At 37.2% G+C, this 21,253-nt stretch overlaps 1 protein-coding gene across 2 annotated transcripts in view; it reads right to left on the reverse strand.

Moving 5' to 3' along the window:
* LOC126185370 (SWI/SNF complex subunit SMARCC2) overlaps window positions 1-21,253 on the reverse strand; it is a 78,940-nt gene that overhangs the window by 43,904 nt on the left and 13,783 nt on the right. For both annotated transcript variants that reach the window (XM_049928124.1, XM_049928123.1), the window contains exons 2-6: window positions 11,782-11,901; window positions 11,587-11,691; window positions 6,047-6,215; window positions 2,343-2,542; window positions 540-638 (exon numbers count right to left, since the gene is read on the reverse strand). In XM_049928124.1, coding sequence (XP_049784081.1) covers window positions 540-638; window positions 2,343-2,542; window positions 6,047-6,215; window positions 11,587-11,691; window positions 11,782-11,901 — 693 coding nt within the window. The remainder of the gene's footprint in view (window positions 1-539; window positions 639-2,342; window positions 2,543-6,046; window positions 6,216-11,586; window positions 11,692-11,781; window positions 11,902-21,253) is intronic.

The raw sequence follows: 21,253 nt of genomic DNA on the forward strand, positions 1-21,253 counted from the left end.
CAGCTGTACACTTCTGAACTGACTGCCTTTGTTTTTGTTATTGCTTTGTTCTTATTTCACTATAAAGTTTCTTTAAGGCTTCTCTTTCATTCCCTGTTTCCTTTAATCTAAGTCCACACACATGCAAATATATGCAGGTGGTGCAAACTTCCCTCTTTTCTCTCTTTTTTGAGCAGATGATGAATTGTGACACTCGACATATTGCAATACAGCCTTAGGTCATGACTCATTCCACAAGCTACTGAATTCAAAACCAGTACCATCACAAGTATTAACTCAAGTTTTAACAATAATAAATTTGATTGTTAAAGCTGTGTTAAGGCCAGGCCTTGGTACTGAAGAGTTGCTATTTGTGTGTGAGTTGTGCATTTATAAGTGTGTGTGTGTGTGTGTGTCCATCCTCTTTCATTCTATTGTTATTTAGTCTTTAGTTTTTATGTTAGTATGGTACAGCAACCCTACATGAATAACGGTTACTTATCCTACTGTCTTACTTATTAATTTTTTGCCAAGTATTTGGTTCAACAACCACACTGTACCTTGTGTACTTTCTTCCGGCCATTTTCATCAACTTCATAATCTTCTTCAGTCATCCATTCATTGTACTGTTCAAGATCAGACACCCACGTTGCCACCACCTTTAAAAATATACAATGACAATAACAAAAAGTAACACAAAACACATAAACAAATAAAAATAGCATCAATCAAGTGAAGTGAATCTCACTCAACTAACTAAATTTTTATATCACTGCAGTGGAGAAAGGTATTTCATATGACAAGCAACACAACTCTCACTACTAAAAGCTACAAACATCTTTATACCAGATAGTAAGATAGGCACACAACTGCAATTACTTTTAAACTTCTGAGACAGAAAGGAAAATGATGAGAAGCAGTTATAGAATGTGAAGTGATGTGGTACGGAAATGAGCAAAGAGGACTGCCACTGAGAAGAAAGATGATGTGAAGAAAGGAGCTTATGCAGGATTAACTTGCCTATTCATAGGAAATATGTTCTCACCGTGAGAAAAGAAGTTACCATTTCTGTTCCGAAAAGGCATTTTAGAGACTGTAAATGCTGTAAAAGTCGTACCAGTAGGTCACATGATGCTGATGTAAGTCACAGCAGTGAAGTTATCTGTCAATTAACTGTATGGAATTTAGCACGGTGTGGTTGTCGACATGGAGACATCATAGAATGGCACAAAGGACCTACCGTGTTTGGATGTGGCAGTAACTACACTATGAATGAAAACACTCGACTTTTTCATTATCAACACAGACCATCCGATCTGTCTACAAGGAATGGTGTCCCATTCACATCCATGTAATATAAGTAAGAAAAATGGTAATGAAAAGATCCTAACCAATAGGGGTTGGAGACAAGGAATGACAACTGGTTTTAAAACCAACTGGAAATGCTGCTCTCAGTGAATGCAGGTCCATCCCAACCAGTTTCAAACTGAACATTATGCATTGGACATCTGGAGTTATACTTGTCAAAAGACCACCACTAACAGTGGCACACAAAGCTGCATTTCAATGGACCAAATAACAGAAATTGGACACTAGCTAAATGGAGGCATATAATGAGGTCTGGCTGGTCAGGGTTTTGCCCCTTTTCACATTATAAAAGATGTCAAGTTCACTGACAACCCAGTAGTTTACATTCGAAGTGATTTTGCAAAGTTTTAGAGGAGTTTTATGTAGCATGAGTTGGGCCTCCTCATTCAGGCTACCATGAACATAAACCAGGATACTAATTTCAGTCTTCTCAGTGACAAATTGTTGCCCTATCTTCTACATTTTCCTGATGAGTAAGCTGTAGACACTACCATCTTTCAAGATGACATCAACCATGTTCACAGGGCACCACAAATACATTCCAAGTTTGACAAACACCTATACAACCTCATGCACATCAACTGTACTACTAGATCACACAATCTTAATCCCTTAGAACATCTCTGGGACTATTTGGAAAAACTAATGAAACTCAGCAATCAATATTAGAGCAATTAGGTACGTGTATGGGATCCAGTCGTCAAACAGTGTCTTCAGCTAATTATAACAAACCATGAAGAAATTTGTAGGCTCTCTTCTTAATCGAATTAAGGTTGTTATTGAGGCTAGATATGGTTTTATATGGTATTACCATGATGTCATATGGGATGACTAATTTAGTATCTTGTGTGCTATTAGCATTACCAGCTGCAACAAAACTAATTTAATATGTTGATATGGTTCACTAGTCACAAAAGATATTTACACTATCTGTCACTTTTTTTATCTTTGCTTCCACTGTTTGTTTGTGGTATGAAAGGTTAACACAAGCTTACCCTCCATGGTCCAGCATGAGGTGCTGGTGAATCCGGTGGATCAACAGGCAATTCCAAATTAGTCCATGTATCATGGCTATCAGGAAAGTAGTACCAATGAAGTAATACTGATCGGTCACGTTTCATAACAGGGCGTGCATACTCTTCTTCCAATGGATCGCATGGGGGATAGATTATGTGTGTTGCTTCTTCTTCATTATCTGACACATTACATAAGACATTTGAAAGACACTGCACTGTTTCAAGGCACACTATAACTAAACAAATTTTGAAAAAGGAACATTCATTCTATACAATCATGTACTTCAAAGCAATATGTTTCTCAGCTAAAAATATATTTGGTTAGGCTAGTAACACAATATACAACATACACTTCAGGATTTTAGAGCACCATGGTAACAAAATGAGTGAAGTCATTTAGGAAACCAGCATCAGAATGTGGAGGAGAAGGGGGGGAGGGGGAGGGGGAGAGGGAGAGAGAGGGGGAGAGAGAGAGAGAGAGAGAGAGAGAGAGAGAGAGAGAGAGAGAGAGAGAGGAGGGGTGCAACATGTTACACATGAGTGGGAGTTCTGTACTGGAAACAGTAGAAAATTGTCTGCAGTATTAACATCACATAGAAGTGCAATAATTTCTTAGTACAACTTTTAATTAGGAACAACAAAATTTCACATAGATAATAATGGTGAAAATAATGTGAAATCAGTAGTCTTCCCTGCACATGTATAAAAACATGGTAAAGTAGTTTACTAATACTGCTAACTGATATTTACTCAGTGTTGAAAGTGATTTTCAACTTTTTTCTCAAGGCGACAGGGGGTTGCATGTAATCTTAAAATAACAGTTCATTTCCTGCATAAACAATTATGGCTCTAGATACAATATTAAACAAAAATACCCTGCTTTCAATGAACAGTTTTAAGTCACTAATGTCACATTTTGTGACATGTTTTGTGAAGTATATCAACAAAAATGATGCAAACCATCAGTCAGAATGTATATTTTCATAGTATGCAGTTATAAATACAAAAATCACCAAATATGTAAAACATGTAAATCATAACATGGCACCTGTTTGGCTTTCTTCTATCAGCCTACTGATGTTGTGATGAAGGCAGTTTGTCTTCACTGCAAAATATAGACACTGGATATCTGCTTTCACAATATAATGACATGATATCTTGGAAGAGAATTCTGAAGTTTTGAAAAATTGTCAAGTGTATGACTATAAAGTTACCTTTCTATAACTGATTATATTTAATAGGATTAACATTAATAATGTAAATTAATGTCATGTTGATAGCAATATAAATAAATTAATTGATGTATTCAAAATCAAAATACACCTATCAAAGTAAAACAATAAAATAATGACAAAAAATAAATAACATATACTACTTCAAAAGTAAGCTGTGAGAAGATACCACCAAAAATTCACAATAATACCACAAGTGGAAGAAAATAACATTTAAACTGGCAAAAAAGAGCACTGAAATTGGCCAAAAAAAATATCACAATTGGCACAAAAAGTGGTCCACAGAACGTAATACTTTTTTCTTGTCCCAATTTACAACAGAAATTTAATTGCTTAAATTGACATAAAATCAGTACTAATTATTTATTCACTAGAAAACATGAATCTTACGTTTCTTGCTTCATGCACTCGTGTGCTTACTATAGTCAAGCCTAGGTCTCCCTCCATAATTGTTATCTCCCCACTCTTCCCTACATTATCCAGCAGACAAATCCTTGACGTCTCAGGATGTGCCCTATCATCCGATCCCTTCTCTTACTCAAAAGTGCCCTGAAAAATTCTTTTCTCTCCAGTTCTATTCAGGAACTCTTCATTAGTTATTTAATCTTCAGCTTTCCTCTGTAGCACCACAGTCCAAAAGTTTCTATTATATTCTTATCTGAACTATGTATCATCCTCTTATAATTTTCGTGTCTCATTTCTTAATTTAAATTCCTCATCATGGCACTGCTCTTGTTTTACTTTTGTTGATGTCTAATAACCTCTTTTCGAACATTATACATTCCATCCAACTGAACTTCCACGTCCTTTGCCGTATCTAACAGAATTACAATGCTACAGGAAACCTCTAAGATTTTATTTCTTCCCCCTTTACTTTTATCCTCCACCCAAGATTCCTCATTGGTTACTTTTACTGTTTGCTGAACATACAGACTGACTAATATTGGGGAACAATTATAGATCTGTCTCACTCCCTTCTCAGCTATTGCTTCTCTTTCATACACTTCAATGTCATTGCAATCTGGTTTCTGTACAAGCCACGCATAACCTCTCACTCCCTAGATTTTATGTCTGGCACCTTCAGAATTCTGAAGCGTGTATTCCGGCCAATAAAGCCAAAAACTTCATCTAAATCTAGAAATCCTATAAACATGGGTTTTCTTTTCTTCTAGTGTGTTCATAAATTGCTCCACAACTCATGCAGCTTCCCCAAAGTCGATTTCTATCAATTTTTCCATCGATTTTTCCATTCTTCGGTAAATAATTCATATCAGCATTCTGCAGCCATGGCTTATTACATGGATGGTTTGGTAATATCCGCAATTGTTTTTACCAGTATTCTTTGTCATTGAGATTATTAAATACTTCTTGAAGTCCATGGGCACTTCACCTCTCTCATATTTCTTGCATACAATATGGAACAGTTTTGTCATGGCTGGCTCTCCCAATAATCTAAGTAATTCATCTGTTCCAGATGTCTGGTTTCAACTTACATCTTTTAGTGTCCTGTCACCAGCGTTGTTTTTCCCAGTGAGAACCTCCTTCTGAATAGTTCCCCCCTAGAGATCCAAATAATGGACTCCTTTACCTGTGGAATACATTACTCGAGAGGATGCCATCACCATCGAACTAAACAGTAAAGCTGCATATCCGCAAGAAATATTACGGGTGTAATTGTCCCTCACTTTCTGCCATTCACAGTTCCAGCATAACTAGGCCAAGTTGGTTAATATTAAAAGACAAAACCAGTCAGTCATTCAGCTATTTTGCTCCTACAGCTACTGAAAAGATTGCCCAACCCACACCAGGAACCACATGTTAGTCTGGCCTCTCAACAGTTACCCCTTGAATGTAGTTGCACATTTGGTACAGCAATCTGTGTAACCCATATTATCATTAAAGCCTACAAACCACTCCACATGGAGAGGTTCATTGTTTGTGTGGTATTTGGGAGGGGATTCATAATTTGTGTATCAATGTCATATGTGAAGCCTTGTTTCACATATGGTGGCAATGCGATGTTCACCATACCTGTGATGTTAGAGAGACATTACATTTTACAACATTCTGAAATCGATAAAAATTTTCTAAATCTGAACAGATGCATGTTGAGTGAACTGTGGAATATTTATATAAATACAACTTTTACTGGCCAATTTTGACTCTAATGCTAATGAATTTTGTATATTTCACCCACAGTGCTCTTGTTTTAACAACCTTTCCACTGAAAAACATGACATAAATGAATGTGGGTTTTACGGGCTCTATTTTTGTAAACAACTATCAGAAATTACAATACAATATCAAACACAGCTTCCTGTTGTATATTTATCTTGCACTGCGAAGATTACAAGTTTGCAATTAGAGGTTGCAAACATATTATCCTTACAGCAGACTATGTTCTCTTTTTATACAGAAGATCGAGCAACAAAAATCTTTATGACTCCTGACCTGTGATTGATCCCTGGTGTCTTTTTATAATGTCTTTAATTTTTCCCTGGAGAGCTTTATCAACATCTGATCTGACGTAAACAATTGGCATTGTCAAGCATTTGTTCTGTATCAGCACTTTCTCCACATTCATGAACATTTCGACATTCCTGTCCATACGAGATGGAGACTGAAACAGAAAATAAATTAATATTAAGAACATTACATAAATATTTGATTGTTTCTCTTGACTGAACAGCACACACACTCACACACACACACACACACACACACACACACACACACACACCAATCCTGTTTTCCTCTGATTGTTATACAGTATCAAAATATTTTGTTTCATGGCTTCTAAATGGGAGGTGTCATCCTCATACTTATTATCTGCCTTTGAATGGTGAGCAATATTGGCACCCCATCTCTCGCATATGGGTACACTAAAAGAGGATAATGAAAGAATCTCTAGTTGGGAAAATCTGTCCATTTAATACAACAGTTAGATCCCCAAGGCTATTTTAATAGTCGAGGCTGATGCGCTTATTCTCTGCTCAATCAAATATTTTCTTCTAAACACATGACCACAATATTTAGACAACTTCGAAGCAATGTAGAATCATGCACACATTTCTGTTCTTCCTTTCAATCACACAAATATGATGTTCAAAAGAGTTTTTGGGTGCTTGATACTTAGGTCTTTAGCGCTCACACTAAAACAGTGACAGATAAATGTAATTACTGTAACATGGTCAAACTTTAGAAGTTTCTGCTACAACATATACAAAAAAATTCCACAAAAAATTGCACTTATGTGTACTGTAGAGGATTCTGATTATGTCAATTCTTCAAACTTTTTATAAATTATTGAGGAAGTAAGTAGAATACTTCAAGGATACATGTGGCTGATTGATCACTCAGCTAAAAGAGAATATGGGAAGTTTAGGCTTGAGTCTGAACAAATCACAAAATTTTAAAATCTGTACTGTTCCCCAACTGGAACATTGCTACTAAAGTATCATTAAGTTCAGAATCAGACTTAGACCACCTACTTAGAAATATTGACAGGGAAAATTGTAAAGTATAAATAAGAGACTTTGGTTTTTCTGGTCATTACTGACACATAATAAAGCTAAAAACACGCTTAGTGAAAAGCCATAAAACTACAAGCCTGCAAAAGGACCTTATCAGAATATAAGATATGTACTTTTTTCTTGGTCATTACAAAATAAAATTTGGGATGAAAGGGGTGCGAAAAAACAATGTAAATACTAAGTTCTCTAAAATCTGCAAACTGTTTGCATTAATTTTTGAGAAGACACTCCCAAAACTAGTCACTGCAACAGCAGCAGCCAAGGAAAATAGATGGAGAACTGTGGGTATAAGAAAATTCTCTCAAACACTTAAGTTTCTCAGTGCTTTACAAAAGCACTACACTAATACATACCTCCTCAACTACTGTCACAGGTATTAAAAAATATTCTGGGAGGGTACTGCTTGCGGAAAAAACATTCAATGATAAAATAATGTATAATGCAGAAAACAAAAGTAAATTAGAATTGTATGTCATAAAACAGGAAACTGACAAACGTACACAAAGTATAATAACCTTCAAAATACAGATGGTGGTAAATAACAGAAAATCTGTAAATGACTATTTCTCTGGTATTGCAGAGAAGTTGCAAAATGGTTCAAATGGCTCTAAGCACTACGGGACTTCACATCTGAGGTCATCAGTCCCCTAACTAACCTAAGGACATCACACATATCCATGCCCGAGGCAGGATTCCAACCTGCGACTGTAGCAGCACCGCGCTTCTGGACTGAAGCAGTGGCCGGAGAGAAGTTGCAAGAAAATATTCAAGGAACTCCTGTAGCACCCACATTGACTTACACAGCAGGAAATTGTAACGCTGTTTCCCCACAAAGGAACGTGAAATCATAAAAACAATACAGAAATTAAAAAATAAGAAGTCAGCAGGCATAGACGAGGTTCCAGTCTCTGTTCCAAAGGCATGCATAGTCAGCACACAAGCCCCATTAACAAATGTAGACCTAATACATGAGTCTTTTAGTTCAGATATTTTTCCACAGTATCTGAAGCACGAGTCGTGGCATTCCTAAGAAAGAAAACGTGGAGAGAACTGAAAACTACAGGTTTTTCACTAATGTCCGCATCCTCAAAAATAAGTTAATCAATCGTGAAAGAAAGTAATGAATAAATACAACCTTTTAATGAAATAAAGTTCATTCCTGACAGATTAAAACTGTGTGCCCGACCGAGACTCGAACTCGGGACCTTTGCCTTGCGCGAAAGGCAAAGGTCCCGAGTTCGAGTCTCGGTCGGGCACAAAGTTTTAATCTGCCAGGAAGTTTCATATCAGCGCACACTCCGCTGCAGAGTGAAAATCTCATTCTGGAAATAAAGTTCAGTTTCCAAAGTGGTAGGCATGGCCATTACAGAGTTCACAAAAGTGGTACTTGAAGCTCTTGACAGGGATGACTGTGTTACAGGCATACTTGTAGACTTGTCCAAAGCTTTTGAGATAGTTGACCATAAAATATGGCTAAACAAGCTAGAAACACTAAGTGTAAGGAGAGTAGCAAACTGATAGTTACAGTCTCATCATAAAAATGGGGCGCAAGTATTATAGATATTTCACCATCTGCTGCTGAATTTTTTTTAATAAAACAAGAGTCAGAGAAGAAACATATAAACATGGATGTTCCTCTGGGTAATGTTCTGCATCCAATTCTTTTCTTAATATATATCAATGACTTTACAGACTTTATAAGATGATCGAAGATGTTTACCATTGGCCAATGTGTAGTACAAACAAAAAGTTTTTACGGGATGAATATTGATTGTCAGTTAACATGGAACATGGAATGAACACACAAAGATACCAGCAAAAAGAATGTCATCAGCATGTTCTGCACTTAGGATACTATCATCACTTTATAGCAGCCACTACCTTGTGTGGAGAGATACTATTCCTATGTACACTCAATTATTAGCTGTGGGATTCTTTCCTAAGGATTGAAGACAAAGAACGCGTGGATAGTTTTTGTACCGGAAAAAAAAAAAAAAAAAAAAGGGGGGGGGGGGGGTCAGAATATAACAACAACAACAACAACTACTACTACTACTACTACTACTACTACTAACAAAAAGACTCTCACAATTGTGAGAACCTTTTTGTTGTGCCTATCTGCGACTCAGCATCTCTGCTATATGGTGAGTGGCAACTTTCCTTCTCATAATATTGTTTAAAAAGCTGAGTATCCTTAATGTACGAAATGAGTACATCTGCCATTTTTTGTGCATACCAGTGAAAACATTACTTAGCTTTCAGTAATATTTCTACACACATCCATGGAACAAGACCCACTTTGGACATCCATTTACCAAGAAAAAACAAACAAAAAATTCAAAACAGCATTTTCTATCGGGGAATAAAATTGTGTAATAAAGTGCCCAAGGAGATGAAAAATGTTGCTACAAACATTTTTCGTAAGTAATGCAAATTACACAAATAAAAATTAATTACAGGAATCACAGTAGTTGTTAATAATGAAAGGGACAACAATACCACTCTGTCACATTACAATACAGGATCACAATGTAACGCTTTTACAAGAAAATCATTTGCCAAGATCTGTATTGGGGGATGATGGCTAAGTTTTTCAGATGGAGAGACAGAAGGACTTAAAGATGTCCTTGGGGCACAGTTGCACATTTATGGCCTCACAGTCAAGTTTTCTGAACAGAGTGGAGTTAGTGCAAGTGTCACAGTAGCTTAAGGTCAAATTTCGGGGTGAATGTGATAAGCTTGAGGGTGAAATCATCATGTTAAAAACACAGTTGAAAAAACAGAAAAAACTGAAATGAATCTGATACAGCACAGTATTTAGTAAAATGACTTATCGTGAACATAGCAAGAAAGCCATCTGAATAAGAATGCTTTCTCATGTAAAAAAGTTTTACTCTCATCATCAAACATTGACACAATACTGAGGAGGTATTTTCCTAAACTGTATACATGAATCACGCCATTTTGTGAATGGAAATTATGAGTCATGTGGAAAAATGAGTAGGATAAATTGGTGGCATTTAAAATATGATGATGTTAGAAAAGGATATTAAAGATATGTGGACAGATAAAAATACAAAATTATTTAGTACTAGAAGTTATAGGCAAAGAAAGGTTTACAGTAAATACATATCAAAAGAAAGTTCATAGTTAATATTGGTAGGTATCAGACAGTGACTAGTCCTTAGCCACTGCTCCCTACTTACTTGATTTGTAAGTGATTTACTCATTTTACATGTGAATGCTGGCTTTCACCCAATCGTGCTGACAAGTCTTTCTCACAAAGTCAACTGAGTAATATCTTCATTTTGGGGTAATGTTTCTACAAGTTTCTTACTTGACATCTTCTGGTGAAGTGTTTGACTTATAACAGATGCTGCTATTTATCTTTTTCAGATCACACCATTCACATTCCAGAACCGTACCAGGTGGGCAAATCACATGCACTCAGAAGGAAAATCCCAGGTTGTGCAGGTAGAGATGGTGGGGGAGTAGCCACATGCCAAACCCCAAGGGCCATCTATCAATTGCTGGCATTTGAATCAGGGAATACTTCTGGGAAATTTTTGATAACACATCATCCCAAATGGAGACAAGATGGAAGCCACCGTCTCTGTCCACAAGATGTTCATATACACTATTGCTTCCCAGAAACTCCTGCTGCAAAATAGCACTTTTGTGTTTTCGAAATTGAATGAGTGCACCTTGCAGATGCTATGCTTGGCTATAGCTAATTTGCCTTTGTAACTGAGTTGGGTGGCCACATTCATAAATGATACCATACACGCCAAGTGTTCTTAGTCCTAAGGGATCTTTTACAGAGCCAAGCAAGGGCCTAATTGTGCATTTTGTAATTACCCAAAATATTTTCACTCCTTACACCATTCTAACGTTGTTCCTCAATTTACAATGTGCTGTCTATTCAGAGATAGAGGACGACAAAAAACTGATTTGGAAGTGCAAGAGAAACAAGAGGACACCTTTCATTTGCACTCCTCCTCGTGCTGAAAGTGATCAGTATCCCATCACCAATGATGTCAACAAAAACTGAGCATAAACTGGTATTTTTAAGGGTCAGGATTTGAAATTTACATCACTTTTACTCAAAAGAACCACAACTGCAGTCATCTGGAGCACGCCAAAACACATGGAATCAAGCTACCAACTATAGACACAAAATCTTTGTACACTGTTTATAAATTTCACACTTTGTATCATACCTTAAGCCCTTAACAGTGTTACACACACATAAACAATTCACTTATTCTCACAATATTGATTCACATCTTGCACACTAATATTCCTAGAATAATTTTCATATTCTTCTTTAGGTTGAGCCAAATGATTATTGGTGTTTTAAATCATAACTTGACACAGTTACAATAGCAAGACTCTTCCATCCAAAATTAATACATTTGCGCTACAAGTTCTAGAACATATGAACCAAGAAAAAAATACCTGAAAATCAAATCGTCTCCAACCTTGGTCACTTTTGAATTTGTAAACTGTGGCCAAGATGTGACATAGTGATCCTCCAGGTTTGAAATCCAAGAAACATCGCATCTGTGAAGTGAAATAGGTTATTTAATAAAATGAACTCTGAAAATGGCAAATCATACATGTACAAAATATATATATTTTTAGTTTACTTACTGGAAGTCTAGTAAGTGGAGGTTTGCTGACATTTTTGCCAAGATTGTCCTCCTGGAATTGGATAAGCTGAATAACAAGGGCTGCTAGGCCTTTATTTGTTGGTGGATCTGTCTGAATATACTGCACAAAAAAAATTACAAATAGAAAGTCATATAGGCCAATATGCAACAAATACAGAAAAAATTCCTAACTAGAATATTACACATTAACTTTCAAGCAGCTGCAAGATAAGATTAAAAATATATGCCTTTAAACAATTCCTCTAAGCTATTAGAAATTTGACAGAGGATATAATAAACAAAATTAGTAAGCTATAATCACAGTTGTTATGGCAGATAATAAATGGTAACAATAAAAGTAAACAAGCCTTAATACATCCAAGTTACCATCATGTATACTGCCCTAACAACTGCCAGCATATCATTTGTCGCAGTAGGCAAGAAACTCAAATCCACCAAGATAGAAACTGAAGCTGTATGTGAGACTGTTTGAGCAAGATTCAGTATCAGGGTTAGGCATAAAATAATTGGATCCTTCTATTACCCAACAGACTCATCTCCTGATTTAACTGGGAACTTGAGAAGAAACCACAGTTCACTTGTACATATGTTTCCCGATCACACTGTAATCATTGGTGGGCACTTTAATCATCCAACAGTTAATTGGGAAAATTACAGTTTTGTTAATGATGCGCATGATAAGACATCCTGTGAAACTTTACTAAATGCCTTCTCAGAAAACTTCCGAGAACTCATGATGGAAATATATTGCATCTGATGGCTACAAATAGACTTGACCTCTTTGATTATGCCCACACTGAAAGTGGTATCAGTGACCACGATGCGGATGTGGCAACAATGATTACTACGGAACGAAGGACAACTAAACCAAGCAGAAAGATATGTGCGCTCAGTAAACCAGATAAAAAAAAAATAGTATCATATCTCAATGAGGAACTTGAAACTTTCAGTACAAGGCAGGAGCATGTAAAAGGACTCTACCGCAAGTCTAAAAGAATAGTTGACCATGCACTGGATAGATGTGTAACCAGAAGAGTAGTTCATAAAGGAAGGAAACCTCCATGGTATACAGTAACTGTAAAGAATCTTCTAAAGAAACAGAGATTACTTCATGATAGGTGAAAAACAAAGCATGGGCTATAGATAGAGAGCTGCTGAATGTAACATGTTTGGCCACAGAACCCCAAGAAATTCTGGTTGTATGTAAAAGCTGTCAGCAGCACCAAAGTTAAGGTACAGTCCCTAGCCAATGAGACAGGAACTAAAATTGAGAGTAGTAAAACAAAAGCTGAAGTGATTAACTCCATTTTCAAACGTTCCTTCACAAAGTAAAACCAAGGAGAATTGCCCCAATTTAATCCTCATACCACCGGAAAGATGAAAGAAATAAGTGTTAGTGGTGTCGAGAAACAGCTGAAATCATTAAAACTGAACAAAAGTCCAGGCCCCGATGGAATCTCTGTCAGATTCTGTACTGAATTTGCAGCTAGGTTAGCCTCTCTTTTAACTATAATCAATCGCAGGTCCCTCAAACAAAAAACCATGCCCAGTTCTTGGAAAAAGGCACAGTTCACACCTGTCTACAAGAAGGGTAGTACAAGTGATCCACAAAACTATCATCCATTTATTTAGCGTAAGGCATTACATATACACAGTGACTAGCTAGTGTGGAGATCCGATTAATTGTTTTCCAGGCACATCGCGTTAGCTCCATACCGGCTGGTCTTGTGTTGGGTCTTTGGACGGTCTGATGTTCCTCATGGGCAATAGTGTTCCACATTTCTGTCCACTTTTTGTTTATACCGAAAGTAGCTGCCTGTAGCGATTCTGCCAGTAGGACAGATGGCTGCCTAGATTTTAATCAGTTCATTCGAAGTGCAGGAACGTCAGAGTGCATTGGAAGCTCGGGGATTTTAAGTAATTTTTGGTATTCCTTGAGGAGGGCATTCTGTCTTCGGAGGTCTGATAGCGCAATGCTGCTTAGAGGCGGTAACCAGTATAGAGGACTAGATTTGATGCAGCCTGTTGTTGTCCTCATTGCTGCGTTTAGCTCCACGTCAAGTTTTCTCACATGTGTGCTATTGAGCCACACTGGGGCACAGTATTTGGCAACAGAATAGACCAGCGTATCGCAGTGTTGTAGCTCTCAGATTCTGTATGATGTTATTGCGTGATCTCAGCTTTGCTGTGGTGTTTTCTATGTGCTTCCTGTAAGAGAGGGTTCTATCAAGCATCACTCCTAGATATTTTGGAGAGTCTTGGTGGTGAAGAACCTGACCATTAAAGGTGACATTCAACTTCGCATTGGCCATTCTGTTGTTAAGGTGAAAGCAGCTGACTTCAGTCTTCATTGGATTTGGTATCAGTCTCCACTTTATGAAGTATTTGTCTATTGTGCTGATCTGTGCATAGGATCTCCTCATCAGCTGGGTGGCCAAGGCCAGCTCGTCTGCATAGATCTACTTCCTTGATTCTGTTTCAGGGAGGTCAGATGTATACAAGCTGAACAGGATTGGCACCAAAACTGAGCCTTGAGGAAGACCATTATTAAGTTTCTTCTGTCTGCCTAGTTGGTTGCCAAGGACTACTTGGTAGCATCTCACAAATAGCATGTTGTTTATGAGCCTGATTGTGATTTGGCAGTGTATGATACTGGCGAGTTTGTACAAGAGTCCTTGACTCCGTACTGCATCATAGGCAGCTGTAAGATCAATAAAAGCCACTGACATTTTAAGGTGACGTTGGAATCCAGCTTCTACATGTGTAGTTAAGCTGAGCACTTGGTCTGCACAGCTTCTGTTTGGTCTGAATCCTGCCTGTTCAATAGGAATAACTTCATGGGTCTTTGGAGAGATTTGGTTGAGAATGACTTTCCAAATGCTTGTAGGAGCAGCTCAGGAGGGCGATTGGGCTATAGCTAGCAGTTTTGTTCGCTGGATTACCCAGCTTCAATATTGCTATGATTTTTGTTTTTTGAAGGCTTTTGGCATGTTCCCTGATAGCACAATATTAGCGAAGAAACTTGCAAGCCATCTTCGAGTCCTGTTTCCACACTTGATGAGGAACTCTGGGTGTATCCCATCAAATCCTAGAGCTTTGCCTTTTTTCATTTCTTTGATTGCTGCAGTGATCTCATCTTTGGTGAAGTCTTTGGAGTACTCTGATTTGTTGGGTACCTTCTGCTTCAGGTTTATAAGCTTTTTCTTAACCATTCTTGAGTGTGGGGATGCATTGGAGAGAGACCTTATTCTGTTTGCAATCTGGTCTGGTGTTACTTCAGGATCTTTTTGGGTGGGTGGTCGACTTCCTCCCACTTTTCTCAAGAGGTTCCACACCTCTCTGCTTGACCTCTTAAAATCCAAACTTTCTGTTTTTCGCTCCCAGCACTCTTTACAAGCTTTATCAAGGTGTTTTAGGAGTTCTGCAGCAGTTCCACTGTCATTTGTGGTTAAATAGAACTGATATAGTTCTTCGCAGTCATTACTCCAGCCTGGGACATATTCTCTCTGGAATCCTTTAGACGGATTTTTTTGCTGTTGTTAGAACTGCTCCAACGAATCTTTCATAATTTTCACTTAGTGGGGGGATCCATCTGATCACTGTATCAAGTTCTTTGGAAAATTTAGTCCAGTCTGCTTTTCTGAAGTTCCATCTTGGTCTAGGCATTGATGTGATTACAGGAATTTGAATTCCTACGTCTAGAATTACTGGCCGGAGTTGGCTTTTTGGGAAACCTCCAAGGACTGTCCTTACTGTACATAAAGATTGTCCCTGGGAGTCCTGTGTTACAAAACATAGGTCAGGGTTGGAATCCTTGTTCCAGACTGCCGATTTAAATGATCCCTTGTCCCCGGAGTCAAAAACTAGGCTAAGGACCTGGCAAATTGAGCTGAACATAACTATCATCTAATATTCTTGACATAGATTTGTTGTAGAATCTTAGGACATATTCTGAGCTCATACATAATGAGCTATCTCGAACAGAATGACCTCCTCACTGCCAACCAGCATGGATTTTGAAAACATTGATCACCTGAAACCCAACTTGTACTTTTCTCACATGGCATACTGAAAGCTTTGTATAAAGGCAACCAGGTAGATGCAGTATTTCTTGACTTCCAAAAAGCATTTGATTCAGTACCACACTTACACTTATTGTCAAAAGTACAGTCATTTGGGATATCAAGTGAAATTTGTGACTTGATTGAGGATGTTTTGTTAAGGAGGACACAGCATGTTATCTTGGATGGAGAGTCATAGCCATAGGTGCATAAGTAACTTTGAGTGTGCCCCAAGGAAGTCTGTTGGGATCCTTTCTGTTAATGTTGCATATTAATGACCTTGCAGACAATATTAACACCCTAAAATATCAGGATTTCTGCAGATGATGCAGTTATCTGTAATGAAGTACTGTCAGAAAGAAGCTGCATAAGAATTCAGTCAGGCCTTGATAAGATTTCAATGTGGTGCAGATATTGGCAACTAGCTCTAAAAGTTCAGATATATAACACTGTGCACTTCACAAAATGAAAAAAACGGAGTATCCTATGGCTATACAAACACCTGGGTGTAGCACTTTGTAGGGATATGAAATGGAATGAACACGTAGGTTCAGTCATGGGTAAGGCAGGTGGCAGACTTCAGTTTATTGGTAGAATACTGGGGAAATGCAATCAGCTTATAAATCACTCGTGCGACTGTTTCTACAATATTGCTCAAGTGTCTGGGATCTGTACCAGATAGAACTGATAGGGGATACTGAACTTATACAGAATGGTCACTGGTTTGTTTAATCCATGGGAGAGTGTCACAGAAATACTGAAGGAAGTGAACTGGAAGACTCTTGAAGATAGACCTACACTATCCCAAGAGAACCTATTAAAAAGTTTCAAGAACTGGCTTTAAATGATTACTCTAGGAATATACTACAATCCCCTACTTATTGCTCACACAAGGATTGTGAGGATAAGATTAGAACAATTACTGCACGCACAGAGCCATTCAAACAATCATTCTTCCCGCACTCTGTAGATGAATGGAACAGGAAGAAATTCTAATAACTGGTACAGTGGGATGTACCCTGGGACAAGCATCTCAAGGTGGTTTGAAGAGGCAGATGTAGCTGTAGATGAAGATATTAACAGTCAAAAACTAACTGCCTCACACATGCTAATATGGAAGAAAGTTACATTGAAGTATATAACTATATAAATAAATTGTACCTTGTTAAAATCATAAGGCAGAACCAACAGTGCATTCTAGCTTCACCAGAAAACCAACTGCACACATCTTTGCAATTCTGGTGGTCTGAAGTAAACATGTGCTCTGATTAAAGGTACTAAGGTCTCCCACACAGTGACAGCTAAGTGTTTCACATTACCGTGCATGATTATATTTGATTGTAGTGTGTTTACAAAATGTTCATATACATAAATCCCATTAGTCATTGCTGTATAGCATTATTAAAGGTATGCTTTAAAAAAAACTGCTAAGTTGGAGAGTATAACATTACCAAATGGAACAAAGTTTGGCTGCAGTATATGCCTAACTACTATAGCAGGCCAATGTCAAAATCATAGCTGCATAACAATGCACAGATTATTAACAATCAAGGTATATAACAAGTAATGCACAGACACATATTCATCTTAGCATCTTGTGCACAAGTCTGTGTGTCCTAATAAATTTTGAACTGCAATAATGCAAGCTAAGTTAGGAATATAATGCAATAAAATATAAAATGGGCCATATTAAAACCCAAATACTGTACACTGCTATGAATCAATTAATCCCAATCGTTAACGATGGTTTGACAAAAGTCTTCCACCTCGTGTGCAACATGTATGAGACATATGAAATACCCTCAGATTTGAAGAGGAATATAATATTTCCAATTCCAAAGATAGCAGTTGCTGACAGGTGTAAACATTACTGAACTATCAGTTTAATTAGGTCATGGTTGCAAAATATTAACAAGAGTTCTTTACAGAAGAAAGGAAAAATTGTAAGAAGCTGACCTTAGGGAAGATCAGTGGGGATTCCAGAGAAATATAGGAACACGCGAGGCAATACTGATCCTATGATAAGTACAGGAAAGGCAAACCTCTGAGAGCATTTGCAGACTTAGAGAAAGCTTTTGACAACATTGTCCAAAACACTCTCTTTGAAATGCTGAAGGTAGGAGGTGTAAAATACAGGGAGTGAAAGGCTATTTTCAACTTATACAGAAACCAGATGGCAGTTATAAGAGTGAAGGGGCATAAAAGGGAAGTAGTAGTTGAGAAGGGAGGCGACAGGGTTGTAGCCTATCCCTGATGTTATTCAATCTGTACACTGAGCACTCAGTAAAGGAAACCAAAGAAAAATTTGGAGTAGGAATTAAAGTTCAGGGATTGCTGATGTCATTGTAATTCTGTCAGACAGAGCAAAGGATTTGGAAGAGCAGCTGAACATAATGGACAGTGTCTTGAAAGGAAGATATAAGATGAACACCAACAAAAGCGAAACAAAGTCGAAGTAGAGAGGATATAAAATGTAGACTGGCAATGGCAAGAAAAGTGTTTCTGAAGAAGAGAAATTTGTTAACAATAAATACAGGACTTAAACGTTAGGAAGTCATTTCCAAAGGTACGAGGTGTGTTTTTTAAATAAGTACCGTTTTGAAATTTTAAAAAAATAAAAAAAAAAGTGCCAAGATATCTCAATAATTTTATTTTTACATGAAAGCCTGTACCTTAATCTACTTTCCTACACAATTTTCGTCAATATTGAGGCACTTGTCATAATGTTGTACCAGTTTTTGAATATCTTCCTCATAGGAGTCTGTTGCCTGACTTGTTAAGCACTGCATCACCACTGTTTTGACTTCGTCATGAAGACGCTGACCGCCCAGGTCAGGCGGGGTCAATATCGGTTTCCTAGACATAAACGAAAACTGATTTTGGGGGTCGACAAGGTCTAAAAATCGACCCCTATTAAATTAACACAAGTTCTTATTTAAAACTTTCAAGATAGGTAGGTACCGTATTGTTTATGTTGTGTTATGTGTACTAAGAATAATTAATAATTTTGTAGGAAAAATCATTGTCGTAGTAATCTAAAGTCTCAAGTTCATACAAGATGAAAAACTCGGCAAGTCTGTGTGGACAAGTTTGTGCAAGATAATGAGTTCGAGCATACGTCTTTCAGGCGCGTTTTGACTTCTTTACAGACGCTTACACGATTTAACACGAACGAATTCATGATCAAGTCCAAACATGTTCCTGATATTTTACTATTTAACGAGCTTGCACTTAGGTTGAAAGTTCATTTGCGTTTTGAAATTCGTTCGAGCTTGAACGATAATAACTCATATAAGTACTCATTTATTTCAAGAGATTACAAATATATTACATAGCTAAATTAAGTGAAGTAAAGTGACTGAAAAAGTGGTAAACACAACATACAAAATATTTTAAATAAGTAGGTATAGAAGTATTTGTAAAAATTACTTACACTTAAGTTGTTAAGTAGGTAGGTACCTAAACTTTGAAGTGTTCAGTTTGCTTTGGTTTTCGTTCTTATGCTGATAGGTACCTACTTACCTAATACAAATTTTCTATACCTATTTACCTACTATAGTTACTTACCTAATATAGGTGTCCAAGTTTATCAATGAGTAAGTCAGTAATACCTAACAAGAATCCATTACCTGAGTGTGATAAAAATAAGATAGTCTGCAAATTTAACAGTTTATTATTGTTTTTTATTTAGGTAGTTTTTTATTTGCAGGATTACTGGGAGTTTTATGAGGGCGGACACGGGGGAAAAAAAAATGCAGGCAATACAGTTTGGACTACTTGAAGTTCGGATTTATGGCATCTCCATCAAATCAACACTTGCCATTGTGTCTCATATGTGAAAAAGTATTCAGTAACGATGCCACGAAGCCTTCAAAAATGGATGACCAGTTATCAAGAGTACATGCTGACAAAAAAAGTAAGCCCCTGTCATTTTTTCAAGCGCTTATTGAAAAACTAGACAAAAGGCCATTCATAAGATCGATGTTTGCGTCATCATCTATTAAAGACGATGATGGTTTACGAGCGTCCTATAATATATCTTTACCAATAGCGAAGTCGGGGAAACCCCACACAATTGCAGAGCAGCTTATCTTACCAGCCATTGCGGGGGTCTATAACAATGTATTGCACAAACCCGCACATGATATTTTAAAGAGAATACCTTTGAGCAATAACACCGTTCAGAGACGCATAGACGAGATGTGGACGCGATATGGAAAACATTTTATTCAAGTTCTTACAGACCAACAGATTCTCTCTCTAGTTGGACGAGTCTACATTACCCAGCAATGAAGCTCTGTTGTTAGGATATGTTCGATTTATCAAAGATGAAAATATGTGCCAAGAACTGCTTTTTGCTAAATATTTAGAGACTGATACCAGAGGAGAATCGATTTTTCAGGCCGTGGAACATTTTTTTACTGACAAAGCTATTCTATGGAAGAACATTGTTCCTGTTGCGACTGATGGTGCACCGTCTATGGTTGGTCGTCATCGTGGTTTTATAGCTCACTAAAAGCGACAACTGCCTGATGTACTAGTCATTCACTTCGTGATTCACAGGCAGCATTTAGTAGCAAAAAAGCTGAGTCCTAGATTGCTTAAGTCTTTACAATATGTAATAAATGCTATCAACAAGATTCAAAGCAATTCTTTGAACTCTCGGTTATTTGCTCAGCAATGTGAGGAAAACGACGAAGTCTTTACTCGATTACTTCTGCACACTGAAGTTCGCTGGCTATCAAGAGGCTCTTGCTTAGAAAGATTTTCAGCCATTTTTGAATCTGTGTTGGAGTTTTTACAAGAAAAACATCTGAAATTGAAAGAAAATCTGAACAATTGTAAAACAGATATTTATTACTTGACTGATATCTTTGGAATATTCAACAAAGTTAATTTGCAACTGCAGGGTGACGATCTTAACTTAATTAAAACAAAATCAATAATATCGGCCTTCGTGGATAAACTAATCCTTTATAAACAAAATTTAGGCAGAAAAGAATATTCGCAGTTTCTGCATTTGTCAAAATTACCAGAAATGCTTCAAGATGATGACATTTTATTATATGTCACTCACTTGGACGCATTACACAAGGATTTTACGGAGAGGTTTGAGGATCTTTTAAATTTACAAATTCCTCAATGGATAATAAATCCGTTCAATACCACAGCCATAGAAGAAGCCAATGTGATAATGTAAGAAGAGTTGATTACCTTCAGCACAGACGAAGAGCTTAAGCAGGAGTTCAACTAAGGCTATCAAAAGTTCTGGTTCCAACGCAACATTGAAACACAGTATCCTACATTGTGGAATGTTGCTGAAAAATACCTTATCGCTTTTCCATCATCAACACCTAGTTGAAAAAACCTTCAGTGTGGTAACAAACATTT

This window comes from Schistocerca cancellata, chromosome 1 (assembly GCF_023864275.1).
Source record: "Schistocerca cancellata isolate TAMUIC-IGC-003103 chromosome 1, iqSchCanc2.1, whole genome shotgun sequence".
In the NCBI taxonomy this organism is placed as follows: Eukaryota; Metazoa; Arthropoda; class Insecta; order Orthoptera; family Acrididae; genus Schistocerca; species Schistocerca cancellata.